The 20,289-nt window shown below is 43.6% G+C and overlaps 1 protein-coding gene across 1 annotated transcript in view; it reads right to left on the reverse strand.

Annotated features, from left to right (window-relative positions):
- The window catches only part of LOC308041964 (unconventional myosin-X-like), a gene marked incomplete at both ends in the record, with an annotated part of 90,206 nt that overhangs the window by 47,509 nt on the left and 22,408 nt on the right, over window positions 1-20,289 (reverse strand). The window contains 10 exons of the mRNA XM_080346959.1: window positions 1,329-1,429; window positions 2,149-2,295; window positions 6,021-6,139; window positions 6,952-7,081; window positions 8,461-8,564; window positions 10,253-10,337; window positions 10,975-10,988; window positions 12,341-12,465; window positions 17,165-17,299; window positions 17,544-17,731. Coding sequence (XP_080203085.1) covers window positions 1,329-1,429; window positions 2,149-2,295; window positions 6,021-6,139; window positions 6,952-7,081; window positions 8,461-8,564; window positions 10,253-10,337; window positions 10,975-10,988; window positions 12,341-12,465; window positions 17,165-17,299; window positions 17,544-17,731 — 1,148 coding nt within the window. The remainder of the gene's footprint in view (window positions 1-1,328; window positions 1,430-2,148; window positions 2,296-6,020; window positions 6,140-6,951; window positions 7,082-8,460; window positions 8,565-10,252; window positions 10,338-10,974; window positions 10,989-12,340; window positions 12,466-17,164; window positions 17,300-17,543; window positions 17,732-20,289) is intronic.

The raw sequence follows: 20,289 nt of genomic DNA on the forward strand, positions 1-20,289 counted from the left end.
TTTTGGTTTCAAGCATTCAGAAACCTGTGTACAACGGTTGGAAACAACAAACTGGAATAATTTCTGAAGAACGAAAAGAACTATCTGTCCCCCATAAGAAACAGAATGTCTTATTCACTTAATGACAAAACATATCCATTCACAGTGTTTCAGATTTTTGCAATGATGGGTGTCAGAGAGGCCACATAATTTTACAAAAAGACCTCTTGAATTCCTTTTAAGAGCAAGAAGTCCTTCCAGAATTGAAGGGAGTAGAGTTTTCTGAAACAAATCAAGTTCTCTCTAGTGCCACAGACTCCTCGTCTAATTGAATGACGAAATACATGGAGCTATTAAATAAATCTGAAGAAGCAGAGCTGATACTGTGAAAGATGAGCTTTAATCACATCACCTTAGAATCTAGTAAGTAGTCAATAATAAAATTATCTTATTCTTTACAGAGTTCAGCCACAGAACTTAAACTCCTATGTAATCATCAGGAAAAAATCTTTTGTCATGATGATACCACTCTTAACACAAGCTTCCTGCAATGGTGGAATTGGCCTGAGAAGTAAGCGCATAAATAGCTCTGCAGTCTTGCAATCTTCAGAATGTCATGAATTGCCTATTCAACTGCCTCCCTTTACAAAGCTGCTCTCATTTGCCCTCACTGACCCTATTCAATTGCTTCATTCACTAACATAAAGGCTTCTGTTTCAGAGCAAGAACTGAAGTATTTGTCTATCAGCCTTCTCTAGAAGCAAAAATACTCTAGAACATCCCAGGTACTTCACAAAATCTAATCCAATATGAAGCCTATAGAAAAGTAACAGCTGTGCAGAAGGCCCCATGCTATTGAAGCTCAGGAAACAGCCTGATTAAAATCTCCTTGCTGAGGAAAAGAGCCCTTTTCACAGCATAAGAATCTCTAGGACAGAAAGAGCTGTCAGATATCTATCCATAGAGACTTTACTTTTTGCACAGCAAGATTCTCCCTACATAACACCACCACTACTTTAGGTAAATCATTAGTTAGGTCAGTAATTAAGGCCAGTGACTATGTGTTCTAATGGGTTAACACCCAAGATCTTCCCATTCAACTGGGAGATATAAGGGAATCCGGACTTTCTAAAACCACCGGGGAGAAAGCTTTGGCTTAGAGACGAGTGACCTATGCTGGCAAAGCGCATAGACAGTGCTTACAGAGACACAGCCACAGCCAGGGTTGCGCTAAAGCCCAGCTGCCTCTCCTGCCTCAGTGGCAGGAACCAAACAGTCCAAAGGAGGAGTGATGTCCTCCATTCTACCACCCAGGAAAGCAACAAGGGGCCTCTCCTGCCATTTGTCACCTGTTGTACTCCAGCTGCTCCAAAGAGAAGATGTGTTTGTTGAAATATTCCTGGAGCTTCTCATTTGCGTAGTTAATGTTAAACTGCTCAAACCGATTCACCTGTAATAAGAAACAAATATTATGAAACTTAACATTTTTATCCCTGGGCTCTAAAAGAATCTATAACAGTGATGGAGAAGGTGTCAGGCCTGGAATAAAGCCAAAGAGCATAGCAGCAAGGGGTGTCAGAGGGACATGAGGACAGTGTGGAGAGGTCCACCACAAGAACAGCTTTTGTAGCTATGCAAGGTTAATTCAGAATGTCTAAATGGTACTAAGGGATGCTAAAGACAATTAAATTTCTCTTCTTCTTAGGAAGAAAGAAATTTAACTCCCTAAGTGTTAGGTCACTGGGCTTTCTCTTCTGTGAAATATCTTTGCAGTCACTATACAGCTGCGCAACATACATCCCTCATCAGTTGCAATCAGAAGCATAACACACAGGATTCTCAACACAAGGCAAAACCAATGTAAACAAACAATGTGCACACAGGAGGTGGACATTTAATTTGTATATGAGTAAAAAAAAATCAATGCTACTTATCACAGCACATCTGCTTAGGATCTGTGTCACAAACCAGACCTTGAACATCAGCCTACCTGAATACAGGTGGCAGAAATGCGCAGCTAAACATGTCTTACTGCTCCCAGAGTGAAGTGGCAGTGGACAGATTCCAGAATGCCCTATGCTAACCTAAACAGGATACAAACCTATCAAAATTCCTATATGCACTGACATCTCCAAAACCAACCCACCCTGCAAAACACAAAACCCTGACCTGAAAGTTCTCGAAGCCAAAGATATCCAGGATGCCCACAGACTTGAAGTTTTCCTTGCCTTTGATCTTCGTATTAATCTTGCTAATGAGCCATGAAAAACACTGTGAATACAGCGCCATAGAGAGGGAGTCCCTGGAGTCAGCTGCCTGTAAATGCAGAGAGAAAATATGAGTCACACGGAGAAGTGAGGGCATGAGGGGCACTACGAATCTCTATGGGATTTCAGGTTCCTCTGCTCCTCTTGAGGTGGCTCAGCCTCTGTAATGGTTGCATATGGTGCCATATTTATTTGTAAAGTCAACATTCAAGTTTGCAAATAGCCCAGCCACACACAAATATACAATGTCTGACCTTTGGGAACTGAAATTGAGAGGCTGAAGGAAGTAGCAAAGTCACTGACATCTTTTGGAACAAGTGCTGAGGCAGAGAAGGTGGCAAAATACCTCATGACTAAGTCCGCAGCTGTCATCTGCATCACCTGAACCAACATTTGCAGTGACAGGCAAGGTATCGTGGTTCAGTACTCCTGGTAGAGCTGTCAAATGGATGTCTGCTCAGTTTCTCAAAAACTGGTAGGGCAGGATTTAATAGAGTATTCTGTCATGAAGTTAGCCTCAAAAATCTCCTCTCCAAAGCCTCCAACAATGCAAACAGCATTATCTTACTGGAAGCCAGGTAGGCCATCCAACAGCGAGGACACATGCCTCAGAAGAGCATGGGTTGAGAGACCTTTCTGGAGTTGCCACAACATCTCACGCAGCGATCATAACCAAGTGTCAGAGGTGAAAAAAATAACTTAAACTGTGATCACTAACAGGCAGTAGATAATTGGGTGTACATAAGAGTGTGAAGGAACATCTGAAATGGAACTTTTGAAATCTCAAACAAAAGTCTGCTACTTGATAGCTGTAACAGGAATGGGCTATTCCTAAGTTTTAATAACACTTGGACTAAACAACAATGGCATGCCCCAAATCCTGCAATTAATAAAGAGACATGAGACAGAACCGCATATTAAGAGGCTGATTGCATGCTGTCCTTCTGCACATACGGTATTTAGACAGGGAAACCAGAGCTTAGGTTTCTGGAAAGAAGAGGAGGCCAAAAATAAGGGTTCTCATTAAAGAAGACATGATCCCAGAGAGTAGAAAAAGGGGCCAGAAAAGGCGGCGGCAAAGATCTTAACTGGAAGAAAGATGCTGGAGATTAGAGACATGTGGAGACAAATGTCATAGTATGCACAAGGAACTCAGCTGGTTGTTCCCAAAACTGGTAACTGCAAGGAGCTACACAACATTAACCAACAAGACTTTCTGCCCGACCCTCCTGGACAAGCAGCAATCTCCCTACCAGGAGAAGAAATTGACATCTAATGAACATAATGCTGAGGGGTGAGTGAGCAAGTATGCAAAATAATCAAGCAGGGTAAAAACTATAATCTTGTCATTTCATAAACTGCAGTATCTAGATCAATTACAGGCTGTTTACTCTGTCTCACCTTTGACAACAGGGCAATTCCTTCAGTAGGCCTGACCAACAATAACAGGGGTCTTCTAATGCACCCTCATCTTCTTCAGTTTTGCAAGCCTGAATAATGTGACCTCTCTTGTTCTGCTTTTCTAATGGCACAGGCCAACTGCCTCTGAATCCTTCCAGCCCCTCTCAGCAAACTCCTGACGCTCAGCCTGCAAGATACTCCTTTTCACACAATCTCACTGTTTTTCTCCTCCTTTTCTTTTATTGGGTAGTATCTCAGCTCCAGGAGCTCAACGCCTAAGACACACAGCAGGCTCCCTTCTCCATGGAAAAGAATATTTCAAAGCATGGGCACACACAACTTTTCTGGGTATTTCTTCTCTTCATTAGATGGTCTGTCTTATTAGTTGGGACAGAGAATGCCCTCAAATCCACGCCCCTGTGTCTCTCGCTGCACAGTAAGGTGGACTCATTTTCCAGGAACAGGATCTCCCCATCCAGCTGTAAGCAAAGCCACTTTCCCCACAATATGGCTCAAATGAGATTCTCAAAGGCTCCTTTCATCCTCCCAGCTTTGCCCGCCTTCAGGCCAGTTCATCCATTCAGCCCACTGAAATGTCAAAGCTCAGGCGGGCAATGATCCCATCACACAATGAGAAATCCCTGGCAGCTCTATCGATGTGTTCCTACAACAAGTGGGAATAGGTGGGCACAGTACATGGGAGCTTAAGCAGGAACAGTCTTTACAGGCCCAGTGTTGTGGGCAACAGGTTCACCTACTGAAGACAACTAAGTAGTAGCATCTACTTGCTATAACAATGTTTTTGCAGTCTTAATACTTCACTGGGCTGCAAGCAGTTAAGTGTAGGGTCCAACATCCACAAATGTTAGAAATAGCTATACTATAATATCAGAGAAAACTCTGTTCACGGAGTCTCTTGTAAATCCTACAGCTGCGCACCATTGCTCTGGACTGCATGTAGCATCTCTGGCATTACCCATCCTTGTGCACTGATATAGAAAGATGTGGCTTATTTAGGGCAGACAACTGAGAAGAGGAACTGTGGTACTGTATACCGAGGTTATCTGCTACAGACTGTAGGCTGAAAAATAATTGTCACACAATTCTATTGCAAAAAAAGGTCACAGACTGTGAAAAAGATGCCGTTTCTTAAAGGCAAAGCTTAGTTTGTGACATATTAGCAGATGTGTTCGCAGCAAGAAAAGCAGCAGCTACTCTGTTGAAATGAGCACTGCTGAGACTTCAGCTTGAATAGTGTCCAGTTATAGGCACTCCACTTCTTGAAAGATGTGGGAAAACAGAGACAGAAAAATAAGTTTAGAAAATTACTTGTAAGGAAGCATTGAAGGAACTGAATTGTTTAGCTTAGAAAAGAGAATACCATGTGAAAAACTTTACAGAAGTGGAAGCTTATAAGATGGACAACTGGGATGTCAAAGGTAATCTAAATATGAGGACAATCTTTTCAGTTCCAGATTCCACTGCAGCTAGTGCAGGATACTTAAGGAGGCTGTAAAATTCCTTCTATGGGAAATCTGAAAGAAAGTTAGACAGACATCCATCATAGAGAGCCTAGTCACTCTGGTTTCTCTGCCAATATAGGAGTTAGATTGATAACCTTCTGCAGTCTGTGCCAGCCACAAGATTTCCATTACAGATGTTCACTTTGCTATAACATGATTCTTATTCCATCCATCCTAGTAATCTTATTCCTTGCTTCCCAGTGTCTTGCATTTTATTAATGACAGAAGATTTTCTACAGTAATCTGTGCGTGGACCTAAAACATCAAGAGTGCCCTCAAGTGATCAGCAACACCACAAGTTGAAGTTAGTAGGCACAAAACTGTAATGAACCACAGAGAAATGTAATGGATAAGCAGGTTCAGAAGATGAGAACTATATATCAGTTTATTCAGTCCTCCTTTGCTGTTACATGGATACACAAAGAAGCTACTGTGGGGCAACCACCAACCATCTGCCAGATGTTTTATGGTAACTGTGTGCAAGCTTTTATCTTCCAGTAAATGTAGCGTAACCTGGGAATTTTGGAAGGTAAAAGCATGCATACATGCAATTACCATGAAGCATTTGTTATGCCTTCTGCACGACACAAGCATGACCAATTCCTGGTGAGTGATGGTGCAGTATTGTGTATTGCCATTTGCAAGTGAAATCCTCTGTCAAGCCTAAAAAGCGGAGTCAACATTAGGATCTGAACTACCAATAAGTGCAAAATATTTGAGGATACAGCTGAGCACCTGGGGAGTGTAAGAGAAAGCCCCAAAGCTGAATGGATTATACAAGAGAGATACAGAGAACCTGGAAATACAAAGGTGGCAGAAGCAGTACAGTAGCATACACTAGGACACTTACCTGCTCCACAGTGAGAGGGGAGCTGATCTCTTCCCCACGCAGAATCATGGACCTCTGTGTCAGTACTTCGGAAAGCTGGAAGGCATCTAAGCCCAGGAGGTCACTGGCAATGTTCAGCACTAATAACAAAGGAGGACACGCTTTATTTTCCTGCATGGATCCCCATCACTTATGGGGGAATCCACCTTCTGCAGCTCTGTGAGGAAATCCTAGAGACTCCTACAAGGCAAGTGACTAAACCCTCTTTGGCATACGCAAAAGCTGTGAGCTCACATATACAGTCTAAGGCAGGGTCAGCAGCTGTTATGGGCCACAGTCAGACACTCATATAAGTCAGCCTTTCTGCTGAAAACAGGAAGAGCAAAGCACTGTGTAAAGCTCAACACCAGCGAAATATTTATTGAATGAGAAGACGTGTTTTCCTAAAGGCACAATAGTGCAGTCTGAATGTGGGATTGCTAAACTTGGATGTCAAGAAGAAAGGCAATTAACTTAAGACTTGAAGCACTTGTAATATATATTTATTGCTTGTCTACTTAGGGATTCACTTTACCAGACCAGCTGAGATTGGGTAACTGTAACAGAGTCCACACTAGCAGATGTTCCAAAGGAAGATGTGGGAAAGTCTATGACAGATCTCAGACTCTTCCCTGTTCCTATCTCTTCCTGCTCCCTCAACACAAACAAGAAACTGTGGGACTGTGTACTCAGTCTGAGAGTATCCAGGAGAAAAGTGGATCACAGGGCCACAGCCCAGCTAAATCATACTGGTGCTGTGGAGCCACAAGGCCTGTGGCAATACTTTTGCAGAGTTAGGCTGCAAAGGCACTGCAAACCAGCATAGCAGAGGGAGAAAGGATGATGGAGTGAGCTTTGTTGGGGACCCTATGGGGCTTTGCATGGTCTACCAAGTTGCTAGGCTCCCACTTACCCGCTTTTGTTGTAACCTGGGCCCCGCCAGCTGTCATGAATTCAACATTTCCCAGATGAAGTGTACCAGAAAGAAGTTTGAAGATGTCTCTGATTTCTTCAGTGCTGAAGTCCACCACCTTCATTGCAGTCTGTGCAAAACCATACAGCTAATGTTGGTTGTACATACAGCCACAGTACAATGCAACCACCAAACTCATGCCCAGCCCATATAAGACGTAAAATTCAGAATTATAGTCATCATGGATCACAGTGAAACTGGGGGTGGCCCAGCCCCTCTCTCAGCTTTGTATCTGTCAATGATCTTCACTGTCTCCCATTCTGCCCTTTATTTACCCTATCCCAACCTAGGCAGGTAGGCATTTGCCTTGCCCTTGAGTTGGACTTTGCTGCTGCTGTTGCCTGTCTGTCACAGGAAGAAAGTGTTTGCCTGTGCCTGTGTGAGGAAACCCTTCCCTGAATACTGGCAGTACAGTTTACAGATGTCACTGGACTTCCTGCACATTCTGCCTTATTGTCTTCCCTGAAGGACAGATCCATATAATTTACTTTATTTACTCTGATGCATATAACCTCCTTAATTTAGTCTAGCTTAGAGAAGTAAGGATTTATGCAGCAATGTTTAAATCCAGGCTTTCAGCATTAACTGCCAGGAGGTTGGAAACAGGTTACCAGATAATGAGGAAGTATGGGACATTGCCTTAGTGCACGCATGTGAGCCAGGCTTCTTAGGGCATAAATTGATTTTGAGAGGCAGGCTTCGTTTTCATGCATTTGCCCTGTCAGTGGGACACTTCAGAGTTATAGTTCCCTTCCTTCCTCCAGGCCACTCCTCAGCTGAAGTATAAATGCCATGTCACCACCCAAACTTCTGCTGTCCAGGAGACATTTCCTTCCCTTAAATCATACCTAAGCAGGGGCTACTGAAATTCTAAGCTGATTCTTCTCACCTTGCTTATCTGCTTTTACCTATAATATTAAAGTCCTCGGGCTGGTAAGCATTTATCAAACAAAACATGAATTGCATATTCATCCTGCTAAACCCATAACCTCTGGTAAAGTTACAAATGTCTATTTAAATCTGTGTGGTATTTCAGAATATGCCATTTGCACAGGTGATACAACTTTATCAGAACATTGCTGGAGAACACAACCTTCAGAGCGAACTGTTCCCTTTCTAATGGTCAGCGTGAGGTTTCCTGCATCAGGCCATCTAGAGGGCTCCCAGGAACCACCATGGAGGAGGGGGTGGGGCTCCTGCTCCCCAAAGTCTCCTTCATTCTAAATTATTATTCATCCTTGACTGTTTCCCAGATTCCCCCATTTCCGTACACTAAAAACACTCTTCAAGGCTTATTTTTACCACAAACAGATAGAGCTGAGTTTCAAACTCATTGAACACCAAATTTTGGTTTAGGGCAAATAAATTCTGCCTGTGAGATCTAGATCCTGCAGCATGTTTAGCCCATGAGATTGTACCTAGAAGTTCAGGAGTTAGGACAGGACTCACCATGACCTTGCTGAACATCTCTACGTCATTCAGGTTCTCATCAGTCACACAACCAGACTGGTTCAAGTAGCGGTAAGTCTCTGGCTCAGAGAGGGAGAGGCTCTCTGCGACAGAGAAAAAAGAGGCAGGGAGGAGAAAGACAACAATTTATTTAGTAATCAGCCTTTTCATTCTCAGTCCTCCAAAACAGTGTGTATGTTTACTATAGGGAGAGTTCATCTGAACAGATTCCATATCCCTCAAAAGCTACACCTGGACAGTGAATGCTCTGGCAAAGGGGAAGAGAAGGGTATGTGGTAACAAAGCTTGCAGATGGTATGCAAAATGATTTAGAACACTCAAACCCCAAACTGCAGAGTCACAGAAGAATATTTCAATACTGAATTGACTCAGAAAAAAAAAAAAAAAAAAAAAAAGAGAAAAGGAGAAGAAATATTAAATTCAATCTTATAACATGTACAGAAAAATAGTCTTAACTATACACATAGAGTAATGACCTCTAAATTAGGTACCATCACTTGACACAGAGTTCAGAGAGTCACAGTAAGATTTCTGAAGACATCATCTGAGGGCTGAGCAGCAGTCAAAAACTGAACATGGTTCAGTTCCTTCAGTTTTAGAAGGAACACAGAACTAAACATAAAACCAGAATTAGGTCTCTGTATATGTCTGTAGCACAACCACATCTTAAATAGTATCTGCAGGTTTGATCCCCCATTTCAAAAAGGATAGAGAAGAACTAAAACATCTATGGAAAAAAGAGACATGGATGATCAAGAGACAGAAACATATTACACATGGGGGAAGTGAAGCAGCCTGGGACACCAGCTTGAAAAGTGAGATGGGCAAGAATAGCAGATATGTGCTGAAGAAAATAGTCTGTTTTGTACACTTTCCCTAAGTGCTTGCTGATAACCACAGTACCCACTATTTCCCTTTGGTTTAGATGGATCTTGAATTGACTCACATGGCCAGCCCTGCCTGAATTCCCTAGAGCTGAAGCCCTCCTTCCTTCCACTCTGTGTCAGGCTCAATTCTTCCATCTCATTATTTGAACACACACACACACAGAACAAAGGCATAAAGAAATTCCCCAGTCCCTCAAAACCAAAGCGCAGCTGTAACATGTTCCTTCTTGCCCATCTGACCTCTTCATCAAGACCACCAGTGCTCAGCAGTGCCGGGGCAGGTGCACAGTGATGCTGTTCAGGAGGTGCTGCACTACATAGAGGATTCTTCCACAGCCTGTAGCTGCTGCTTTCTCTGTATGGCATCTTCCAGACCCACCTCTCCTTTCCCCATGTGCAGAGCTATAAAATCTTTGTTCAGATACTAGACATGTTTTGACTCTAGGCCTGGCACTACAGCACTGGCTTTTCTGATTTTTCTTTCTCCTATTAGCTCTACTGAAAGCCTTTTGTAAAAGTATGTCTGTCAGTCCAACCTTTGAACTCCTTGAACAGCTCCCATCAGCATCTGCATCAAGACTCTTTACCCTTCCTTTGCCTTTATCCAATTTCATTACCTCCTCTCTCTATACCCCCTCTTCACTTTGCACAGACTTTTCCTTCCAGCTCAGAATGCCTGAAGTGTCTTTTCTCATATAGCATTTCTGTCATCCTCAGCCTCTTTCTCTCAACTCCTCTTTCCGTTTCCCATTAAATCACCATATGGCCTTCAAGAAAAAGTTATATGTCAAGTACCAGAAATGTCCATGCTCTAGTTGACTTACACTTGCTTCACATGCTGGACTGGAAAGAGGACAGAGACATTTCCCAGAAAATGAAATTACCTTTCTGCTCCCCACTCACACCAGCTAGCAGAGCATAAAAGATGTGGTAATTCCTCTCTCCCGGGTTCTGGTGTACCACTCTGTTCTGAAACAAAGAATACAGGAGTAGCCAGTAGAAAGAGATCAATCTTTTGGTTGCAAAGACAAAGAGAAGACCAGGATACAGATCAGTCTCCAGGGCCAATGCACAAGAGGGGCGTCTTCCATTTAGCGACAGTGTTGTCTAAACTCTACATCAAGATCTTGTGATGTGTGGCTGTGCAACTGAGCACATACAGACTTCTCTGAACTCAAGAGAGTGTGTGCACAGACAAACTGAACCTTGTCAGTTTTGGCCCTGCTCCTCTGTGAGTTCCTGAATCTGAAGTAAACTACAGGAAAGCAGAGATGACTGCATTTGGAGTCGTACCCCTTTATTCCTCTCTATGGAATTGAGTTTTGAGGTGCTTGTTCTCTCTCCCTTTCCCTTTGGTAAACAGCTTTTTCTTGGAGTCTCTCTCTGATGTACAGCATTTATCCAAGATAGGAGACCGGGCTCTGATAGATATAGAACATTGTTCCTCCATCATCCTCTTCCTCAGTTGGGACAATTGCAGTAGCAACATCTAAAAAGCTAATGTGTGTGTGCTGTGACGAAGGCAGCATCATCCAGCAGAACCGGCACTGTCCCACTATACTGTGAGGAGAGGCCTCACCCAGCTGTCATTAGAGGTGATACCTACCTTTTCCAGTAAATCTGAACAGCATGTTAAGGAGAAAACATTCAAATGGCATGTGCACAGATCTCCTGACGACTGGCAAAGAATCTTCTAGACACATTGGGATGAACACTGTCACAAGCAACAAATCTTTAAATAACCAACACTTTGGAAAGTGGACAAAGAGTGGTCTCAAACATCATCTCAGATCCTCCTCTATACTCTTTGTCCAAGGAGGTATAACGTGCTAAAGAGATACTTAAAAGAGCAGAGTTAGATAGAGCAGATGACCTACACAATGGTGAGGCAGCCTAACAAAGGATGAGCCACATTCAGGACACCTAGAAAGATTAGAGAGGCCACTCTAATCTGAAAGTCTGTATTGCATGCAGCAAGTCTTGCATCAGTTCTCATTGCTTCTGCAGAGACTGCTGTCTTTAATCTACCAACAGCTCAAAGAGCAGTGACTAAACAATCAAGCCTGTTATTTACAACAGTAGTAAATTCATCTGGCTGCTACTCCAGTGGAAATTGTGTGGTTTCCAGTCATCAGTAGCTTTGAACATCAGCATCAAGAACTGTAGCCAGGGCAGCTTTAGCTGCCTCATATAGACAAAAGATATGTCAAAGCCTTTTGGAGAGGGGTACATGGGCATACAGGGAAGAAAGTGGTCATGGCACAACATAATTCGACTATATCCAGTTTTCCTCAACCTTGTTGTCAGCAGAACAGCCTCCCCAGGGAAGTGGTCATGACACCAAGCCTGTTAGTGTTCAAGGAGCATCTGGACAATGCTCTTAGTAATACGGTTTAGTTTTAGGTAGTCCTGCAAGGAGCAGGGACTTGGACTCAATGATCCTTATGGCTCCCTTCCAACTTGAGATATTCTATAATTCTATGATTAATGTTAAAAGGTCCACTGGAGATGGGCAGCCCAAAACAGAGTCATAACTGACCCTCTAAATTCCTGTTCTCTGCATCCAAAAATTGTGTAGAATATATCTATTCTAGCTTGGTCTCACTTTTCTAAATAATTAATTCATTAGCAGAGCTAACATTAGGGAACAATCTCCTAGAAAAAACAGGATGCAATCAACATGAAGGATCTTCCTAATACGCAAATTCTAGAGATTTTAAGTATCAAGTCTTGTGATTGTCAAAGTGAAAAGTCAAACTATGTCCCCATCTAATGTAGTACTAGACAGAGGTTTCCAGAGTTAGGTGCTGCAGAACCACAAAACGAACACTTTTCCCTCTTGAGGTTGCAATTTGCCCAGAGTTATAAACTGGCTTTGAGAAACTGTGATGAAGGATTTCCTGACTCATTCTGAGGTGCTCCCCATCTTCCCCTCACTCCACCGCTCTCCAGTCCACTGAAGCAAAGGATACAATCAGTCACTCGGCCTCCCTGGATGTGTCCATGTTGAGAGAAGTGCAGCTGGATGAACTTGCCAAAGCGGCTGGAGTTGTTGTTATAAACTGTCTTGGCATTTCCAAAGGCCTCCAGAATGGGGCTGCAGAAACAAGGCAATGAAGATATGATTGGTGATGGGATACTATTAAAATAAAGCATGTGCCCAGTCTTTTGCCGTTTGCACAGCATGCACTGCCATGTGAGATTAATTTGTTACAGCACTAGACTGGACAAGCACAAGGAGCTCAAAGGTGAGGAGGGATGGCAAGAGCAATTTAACACACTGCTAGATAAATTTTAAACCTTTGGGACTGGAGTTAATTAAATCATTCCCCAGTCAGTATGGGCAGCTGGCATTCATGCTGTTAAGGGCATCCCCCACCACTGTGGCTTCGGGAAATGAAAGGTGGCAAGACCCAGCCAGGTTGTGTGCTGAACACAGCAGCATCCCATGATACGGTCTTGTATTTTTTTCAGGCTTTTCAGAAGCATCAGACATACAGGGCAAACACTCTGTAGCTTTAAACCACATACTTCTTTGTTTCTGTTTCCGCCTTTGAAAGAGAAGACAGTATGAGCCATCTCTTAAAATTGGGGGTAAATATTTCCAACCAGACAAACATGGTAGGAAACTGCTTTGTTTGGTACTGAAATTTGATACTGGTAAACCCTTTTTACTTAAATCTTGCTTAGGCTAATACAAGCCACGTGGTTTCCAAGCAGAGGGAATATACATACATTATAGATTTGAAAACTTCATTCTAAGGGAGCCACATCATGCACTTCATGAAAAAAAAAAAAAAAGAAAAAACAGTTGAAAAAAAAAATCTATGACCAAACTTCAGACAGGTGATGAATTGAAGAATTTTGTCTCGTGGTCACCTTTCAGTCTTCAGAAGGTTCATACAACATGGAAAATAGTGAGATAAAAGGCAGCTTGGCTCTTGCTGCACAGAGCAGTAGAAAGGAAAAGCCTAAACCATTCAAACTGACACACTGACTCCAAGATTAAAATATTCATTTTTGCAATTTAGCCAATTCTAAAATAATCTGAAGGCCTGACAAGTAAGGAGTCATGGAAAGGCTACAAGAACAGCCTGTAGACAATCATGTTTATTTCTAAAATATAAACAGTTTTAAACAGAAGTTATTGCAGTTTTTACCTTGATAAATACTGGCTTTTTAAGCATCTCCATCAATCTGCTGTGCACTTGAGACAGGGGCAGATACAGGATTACTCACAAGTTAATAACTATAACATGACAAATAATGACAACTACAGATAGTGCTGGAGTTTGCTGAAAGCTTCAGGCCTTGCAAGCGCTAGATAAGTGAGAGCTATGGTTGTGGAAAAGGCTCAACAACATTCAGGAAACTTCAGGCAGTATATTCCTAATTTATCTCTTGAAAATATCACTTTAAACAAACAAAACATAGAAATGACATTGCACTGTTATAATATATTACAACCATAGAAAAGGCAGTGACAGAAATCTGTGTGCACATATCAGAAGGTTTCTCGCTCTGGAAAATGTGAACTCCAAGACCCACTCTTCTGAAACTAGTATGTAAGTAAGGACATCGCACAGGAATATCCCTGTGTGTGCACTGAGCACACCAACACCATCAATCAACAAAAACTAGTGAGTGCAACCACAAAAAGGGAGGACAGGGTTATGTTATATGACCACCACAGTTGCAGTGAGAGTGCAATAACCAGCCAGCCAGTATTTACAGCTCTAAATCATGTTAAATTAGATAAGCAAAGCACCAGGAAGTATCTTTATAGTTTAGTTTGGCAATGGGCTCACGCATGTGAGTGCTGAAGCCTTTCAGCGATGGGGAGGAAATATGCACGTGGGTGTCTGGGGCTGGCGGCAGCTCAGGGCAGGGGCTGGGTGAGCGGATGGAGCCGGGAGCAAGGTCAGGAGCCAGGGCCAAGCGAACTGCCAGCGCCCGCAGGCGCTGCACAGCGTGGCCACTGCCGCAGTGGTGACCTGTGCGAGGCACAGCACCAGGAACGTGATGCAGGGCTGGATGTGGGCAGGGTGTGCTGCAGGACTCAAAATGACAGGAACCAGTTTCAGCAGGGCAGCAGCAGGTGAATCCTGGATTTTAGAAATATTGCAACATATGCAGCTCCAGGATTCAGACACACAGCTGAAGATAAAAAAAAGAAGATTTGAAGATTAGAGGGATGAATAACAGGAGAGGTGGCTATACTGTCAGCAGCATCACCCAACATGGAAAAGGGAGTTTCAGAGTGAAGCAAGCAAGGAAAAAAGCTGAAAGTTAGCAGAATTTTTAATGGACTGATGGGTATTTTCAAGAAGGAAAACAGACCAAATCAACAGTGCCAAGGGAGTTTTCAGAGCCTGATTTTCTGAGAAATACACCAAGCATGAATGTTACAATGCACAAGCAAATGACAGAAAGCTGATGTAATGCTTTGTTCATAATGCTGTCTGAAATGGAGAAAAAATCCAGCATTGTTCCTGGGTATGTGCTGGGGTGCAAGGATGAAAATCTGCCATAAGCTAACCCAAGGAGGGCCACCGGCAAAGCAAGTGAAGCTGAACTGCAAACATATGAGGTAGACTCATTAGGAGTGGCAGCAGCTTCTGGCTCTGGGCCAGACCTTCAGCTTCTCTTCTTTAGCAAAAAAGTGACAAATCAAATTTGTTTGCACTCGCAAACACTACATTTACTCACGTAGCACTACAGATGTACACAAAACGGATGATGAGCTTTTACTCCACTCCACCTCACAGCCGTGGCATCCTGCAGACTCAGGAATCACCTGCTTACCATCGTAAGCTTTCTGAATCACAGTCAAGCTACCACTTAACCACTAAGCGGGCTTGAGCCTTCTAAGCTGCTTGCCTTAAAGCAGATTTTACAGATCTTGAGTCATGACTGTATTGCACTTAAGAGCTTTTTCCAATTTGCCAATATCCCTGGTAAAATCTGCACACACCTGCAAAGGATAAATCATGCCACAAGCATCTCTTGAGCACCAGGTCCAAAGGCAGCAACCCTACCACTCAGTGCTGCTCTGCTTACAAGGATCCTAAAAACTGCAGCGCTCTTGCAGCTGCCACGAGACACTGCGTTCTGCTTAGGCTATTCTCAACACAGTTACTAGCACTTTTTTGCGTCACTGTCTTCCAGGAAACAATCCTGCTCTTTACCCTCTGTGCCCCGAAATATGCCACTTGCATGAGAGTCACATTTACACAGATGGTTCAAAGGATTCCAGGTTATTACACAACTAGATCATGTTGCAGATGTGATTTACTCCTCTGGAGGTTTCTTCAACTGTCACAGGCTCAAACAGGGACCAACCTGCAACCTCACCCTTGACAATTCTGAACTGCAAGACCCCCAGCAAGGTCCTCCAGGTAGTCTTGTGTTGGGAAATTTTTGTTTAATTTAAATTATTGCTAATTAAGAGAAACTTCTGATCATGGATTCAGGTGTTAAGAAAACAGACACTTAAGTAAACATCTTTCCTCTCTCTTTCCAAGGCTTACCTGACATTAAATACCTATTGACTCCCTTTCTTAGCCTCAGCTTCATTTATATCTCAATTACAACCAGTTCCTCGCAACTCCCTTCACAAGGCAGCGGGCGGCGCAGGAGGCTGGGGTCCCACATACGATGGTTTCTTTCTGTCACTCTTTGTTTCCTCATTTTCTGTGTTGCTCTTGGCCTCTTACTGTTTTTCCTCAGCTGCATTTTGCTTCTGCAGGTTTTCCTGACAATTTTTTCCTTGGTGTTCGTGTTCCAACATGGGTCACCTGTGGGCCATGGTCCTGGGGTGGTCCATGGTGCCTTTGAGCATCCCTGTCCTGGCATGGGTCATAGTCCCTTGAGGGTGTCAGGACCTCCTTTGGCATGAAGGATCCCCCACGGACCACATCTCCCTCACCTCATGGCTCCTGGTTTCCTTCCCAAACACATCTGACTCAGGTGACAGGCACTTCCCTGCCTGGCTGACACCTTCGCAAGGTTTTGGTGGGTGGTGGTTACTCCCTGGTGTCAGCTCCATCAGATATTAGCTCTCCCAGCAAACTTCCTCACTTGTGTCCCTTACAGCTCCCACAGACGTTTCTCCTTAAAGTCACCTGCCTGGACAGCAAGAGAGCTGCAAAGTGGACCACAGGACCTCTGAAGGCAAGATGTACTGGTGGCCCAAAACAAATGGAGGTCAGAGGAGAGTAGGGGCTGAAGGAGGAGACCAGGAGTCAGAGCATGACAGGGACTCATTGTAAGCACAGCCACAGCTGGGAGCTGTGGCAGATAGGGACAACCTGGGACGGCCATCCCTGCAGCAGAGAAGGACATTACCCACGTCCCCTCCAGCCACTGCCATGAGAGACGTGGTCCTGAGAGCTAGAAAGATGGACAGGGCAGTGATGTGCAGGGGAGCTCAAGGGTGCAGCCAGGAGTGCATGGAGGCTGAATTACCGAAGAAAGAAGAAATCCCAGCCATGGCTAGAGCATTAATTCTCTGGCTGCCACACACACCCTTTGTTGCAATTGGAAAGAAGCTGAATTGATCCACGAGCAGCTGGGAGAGCAGCCAGCATGAGGTGTCCTGGTGAGACTGTGACCTCCGCGTTTCCCTGACATGACACCGTTCAGCTGCATGATCCTCACTGCCCCGGTTCAGCTCCATCCGCGGCACAGCTCAAGCAGCCCAGATGCAGACACCGTGCAGAATGCAGCGTCCCTGCCAAAGGGACCTGCTAGACCTTTGTGGGACAGACATGTGGCACCCATGGGGGTGATTGTACCTGCTTTCCAGGATGGCTTCTTCCACGTGAGTGCTCTTCTCAGACATGGGGGCCCCAAGGGAAGTCTGGCTCATGGCTGACAGAAATTTCAGCAGCAACTTGGTGCTCTCAGTCTTTCCAGCCCCACTTTCTCCACTGTTAAAGAAAATATACACATTCCATTCACAAATCCAGGACAGACAAGCTAATGACCATCCCACCCACGGCAGAGGAGTGATCTCCAGGAATAAACACGTGGCATTTCCACTGCAGCAAGCAAGGGTCAGGCAAAGGGTAGGGCAGGATGGTGTGGATATTTAGGCAGATGTCATTGCAAACGGAACAGCAGAAGCAAGGCATGTAATGCAGTCAGGGAGTAGCCGCTTCTCCCATTTCTAACCTTATCAGAACACACTGGCTGTCATGACGCTTCCACAAGCAGCAGTAGCACTCGTTAGCGGTGGCGAAGATATGGGGAGGCAGCTCACCCAGGCGGTGCTGTCTGTACAGGTCTATGGCATCCACACTGTACAGACCAGGGATGGGTTTGTAGGGATTTACTGATGCCAAGATGGAACCAATGTTTGTCTAGGGGGAGAAAACAAAACACAGCAAGGAAATGAAGCTCCTGAAAAAAAAAAAAATTGTGACAAACCCAGACCCTGAAATAACTCCTGGTGAAGGGAGGAAGCCTAAATAAGGAAACTGGGCTTCAGCAGAGAGATCCCCAGTTTGGCAAAGAATGTCAAACCCCAGGGCAGGGGCTGCATGATTGAGTACGGATGGGGCAGTTTGTATTTCTCTGCTTTACGATAATGTTGTCTTAGTCTGTTGTCTTTGCTAAATTAAGCTTACACAATACGAAAAAATGAAGACATCCTTGTATCCAGCTACCTCACATTGTGCTTGAAGCTAAAAAGCAGAGCCAGGACTGAAGGAGTGTCAGGAGATACCTTCAATGCCCCTATCCACGGTCTTAATTGGATGGGGCTTGGCAGGGTTCAAGCACCTCCTGAACAAAGACGTGGGACACAGACACACATAAGTGTGAAGAGCCACTAAAGCGTATCATTTCTCTTCTGCTGAAAAATGCTGTTTGGAGCAGCTTAAATAATTTGGTAAGCCAAATCAAAATTGACAGCTAAAGATGAAGCTCAGAATTTCGAGTCAAAAAATTTCTTAACATTCTATTTTGAAAATATTTATTTTTTAAATCTCACAGTTCAAGAAAAGAGTTAGTAAGATTTAAAATAAAGTACCCAAAGCCTAATATTGAATTTCAAACATATTGTTTCATGAAGTCAGAAGGAAATCAGTTTTGTTTTTTGGGGCATGACTTTTTCAGTTCAGCCAAGCAGCTCAAATCCAGTTATTCTCAGAGCTGCACTTCAGAACAATGGTGCCACCTCTCTCCTAATGATGGCTTTGTAATATGGTCAACATCCAGCTTAAACCCTAATGCTGGTGTGGTGTTTTCCTTCACATGGACATCTTGGGCTGCTCTACTCCAGGAATACCCACTCTCAGCAGGGGTGACAGAGGAAATACTTAGACTGCTGCCAAGCTTTGTGGCCAGGGACAACATCTAGTATTATTTCCAAACCATGAACTACGAGTCACGACATACATACATTGGAGAAGCTGTAAATTGAACACTTGGTGACAAGACAGACACATGCTTTCTCCTTGCCAAATGAAATCTGGGGCCATACTGCAATGCCAAGCTCTGAAGCCAGAAGCCAGACTAATATGCTATAGTCACCAAAATATTTAAGACTCATTTATTAAAGCAACAATCACAGATCATTGTGGGAAAAAATAAACCATCACCTAGGTCTAATTGCATTATCAGTATGAACAGCCTAACATGGAACAAGTCCTGAATACCCTCTGACATGGACCTTTGTGGGCAGAAATATCGGTGAAGAAAGCATAAGCAAGCAGATGATCTTAGGCAAGAAGGGTGGGAGTAAATGGGAAAGCACTGAGAGAGAAAACATGAATCAGGAAAAAACACTGTACAACCAGTTGAACTACAGACATTGTCCAGAGACTGCAAGACAGAGATATCCATCCTAACACTTTCCCCCTTCACAGCATTTTTTCCTCTCAGATGTTTCATTTTGCGTTTCCCACTCCAGTTTCAGCTATCCCAAGGAACAGAGCTCCTGCCACAGTCCCTTCTAGAATTTCTTCCAGTACAGCCATCTCTTTCAAAGGTGTTTCTAGGAAGCTTTTCCATTTCCCAGTTGCAGTTTCCTCATCACCTGCAGTCCCTTATAGACAATTTCTATCCACAATTTTTAACAACAGTAGCATTTGTGCATCAACTGGGTACATACCAGCCACTCTATTGGAAAGGAGTGATTGTCCCCAGAGAATTCTGTAGAGCAGGACAAGCCACACATGGCATGTCTGCTTCTCAAGACAATAGATCCCACTGGAGTGGTCAGGCATGGCAGAGCTAGGGACAGCATAGAATGTGGCAGTACAGCCTGTGGTTCATTTATACATCACTCACATTATGTTGGGTCTACTTTAATGAAAGGATACAAGAATTGCAGGAATGAAGGGGAAATACACACTCTTAAATGCTGCAGGCTGTTGCTGTGCTCACATAATTTCCTTAAACAGTTTGGTAGAGCTTGAATAATACTTCTTTGGAAAACAAAAGTTATTGTTGAGATTGCCAGTATTCCTGTAGCACATTAATTATGGATACCAAACTAGTCTAGATATACTGGTACCTACACTCCCTGACCAGAAAGGGTTTCCCTTTCAGACCTTATGGTAGGGTGCCTCCAGGCATACAGCTCAGAACTACAGTATGCTTTTTCACAGCAGTTGTTCATGTGAAGGGCTCAGTTTTCCATCCTCTCATTATTTATTTTTATTATTATTTATTTATTATTATTTTTAATACTAATTACCATTATTCCAGGTTGCCCATTCTTTCAAGTGAATTTGTCTTCCAGAAAATGATAAAAGTTTCTCACCTGTTTCTGATCTCTCTGATTTCCTTCCAAATATTTTTGGCCCTGGCTGATAAGCTTAACTCCTCTCAGCACAGCTTCATCTGCAGCCTTAGCTTACTATGTTCTATCTGTGGAGACCGTTGAGGATGATACTAAATTAACTCGGGCCCT

Source organism: Nesoenas mayeri, assembly GCF_963082525.1.
Source record: "Nesoenas mayeri genome assembly, chromosome: 6".
In the NCBI taxonomy this organism is placed as follows: domain Eukaryota; kingdom Metazoa; phylum Chordata; class Aves; order Columbiformes; family Columbidae; genus Nesoenas; species Nesoenas mayeri.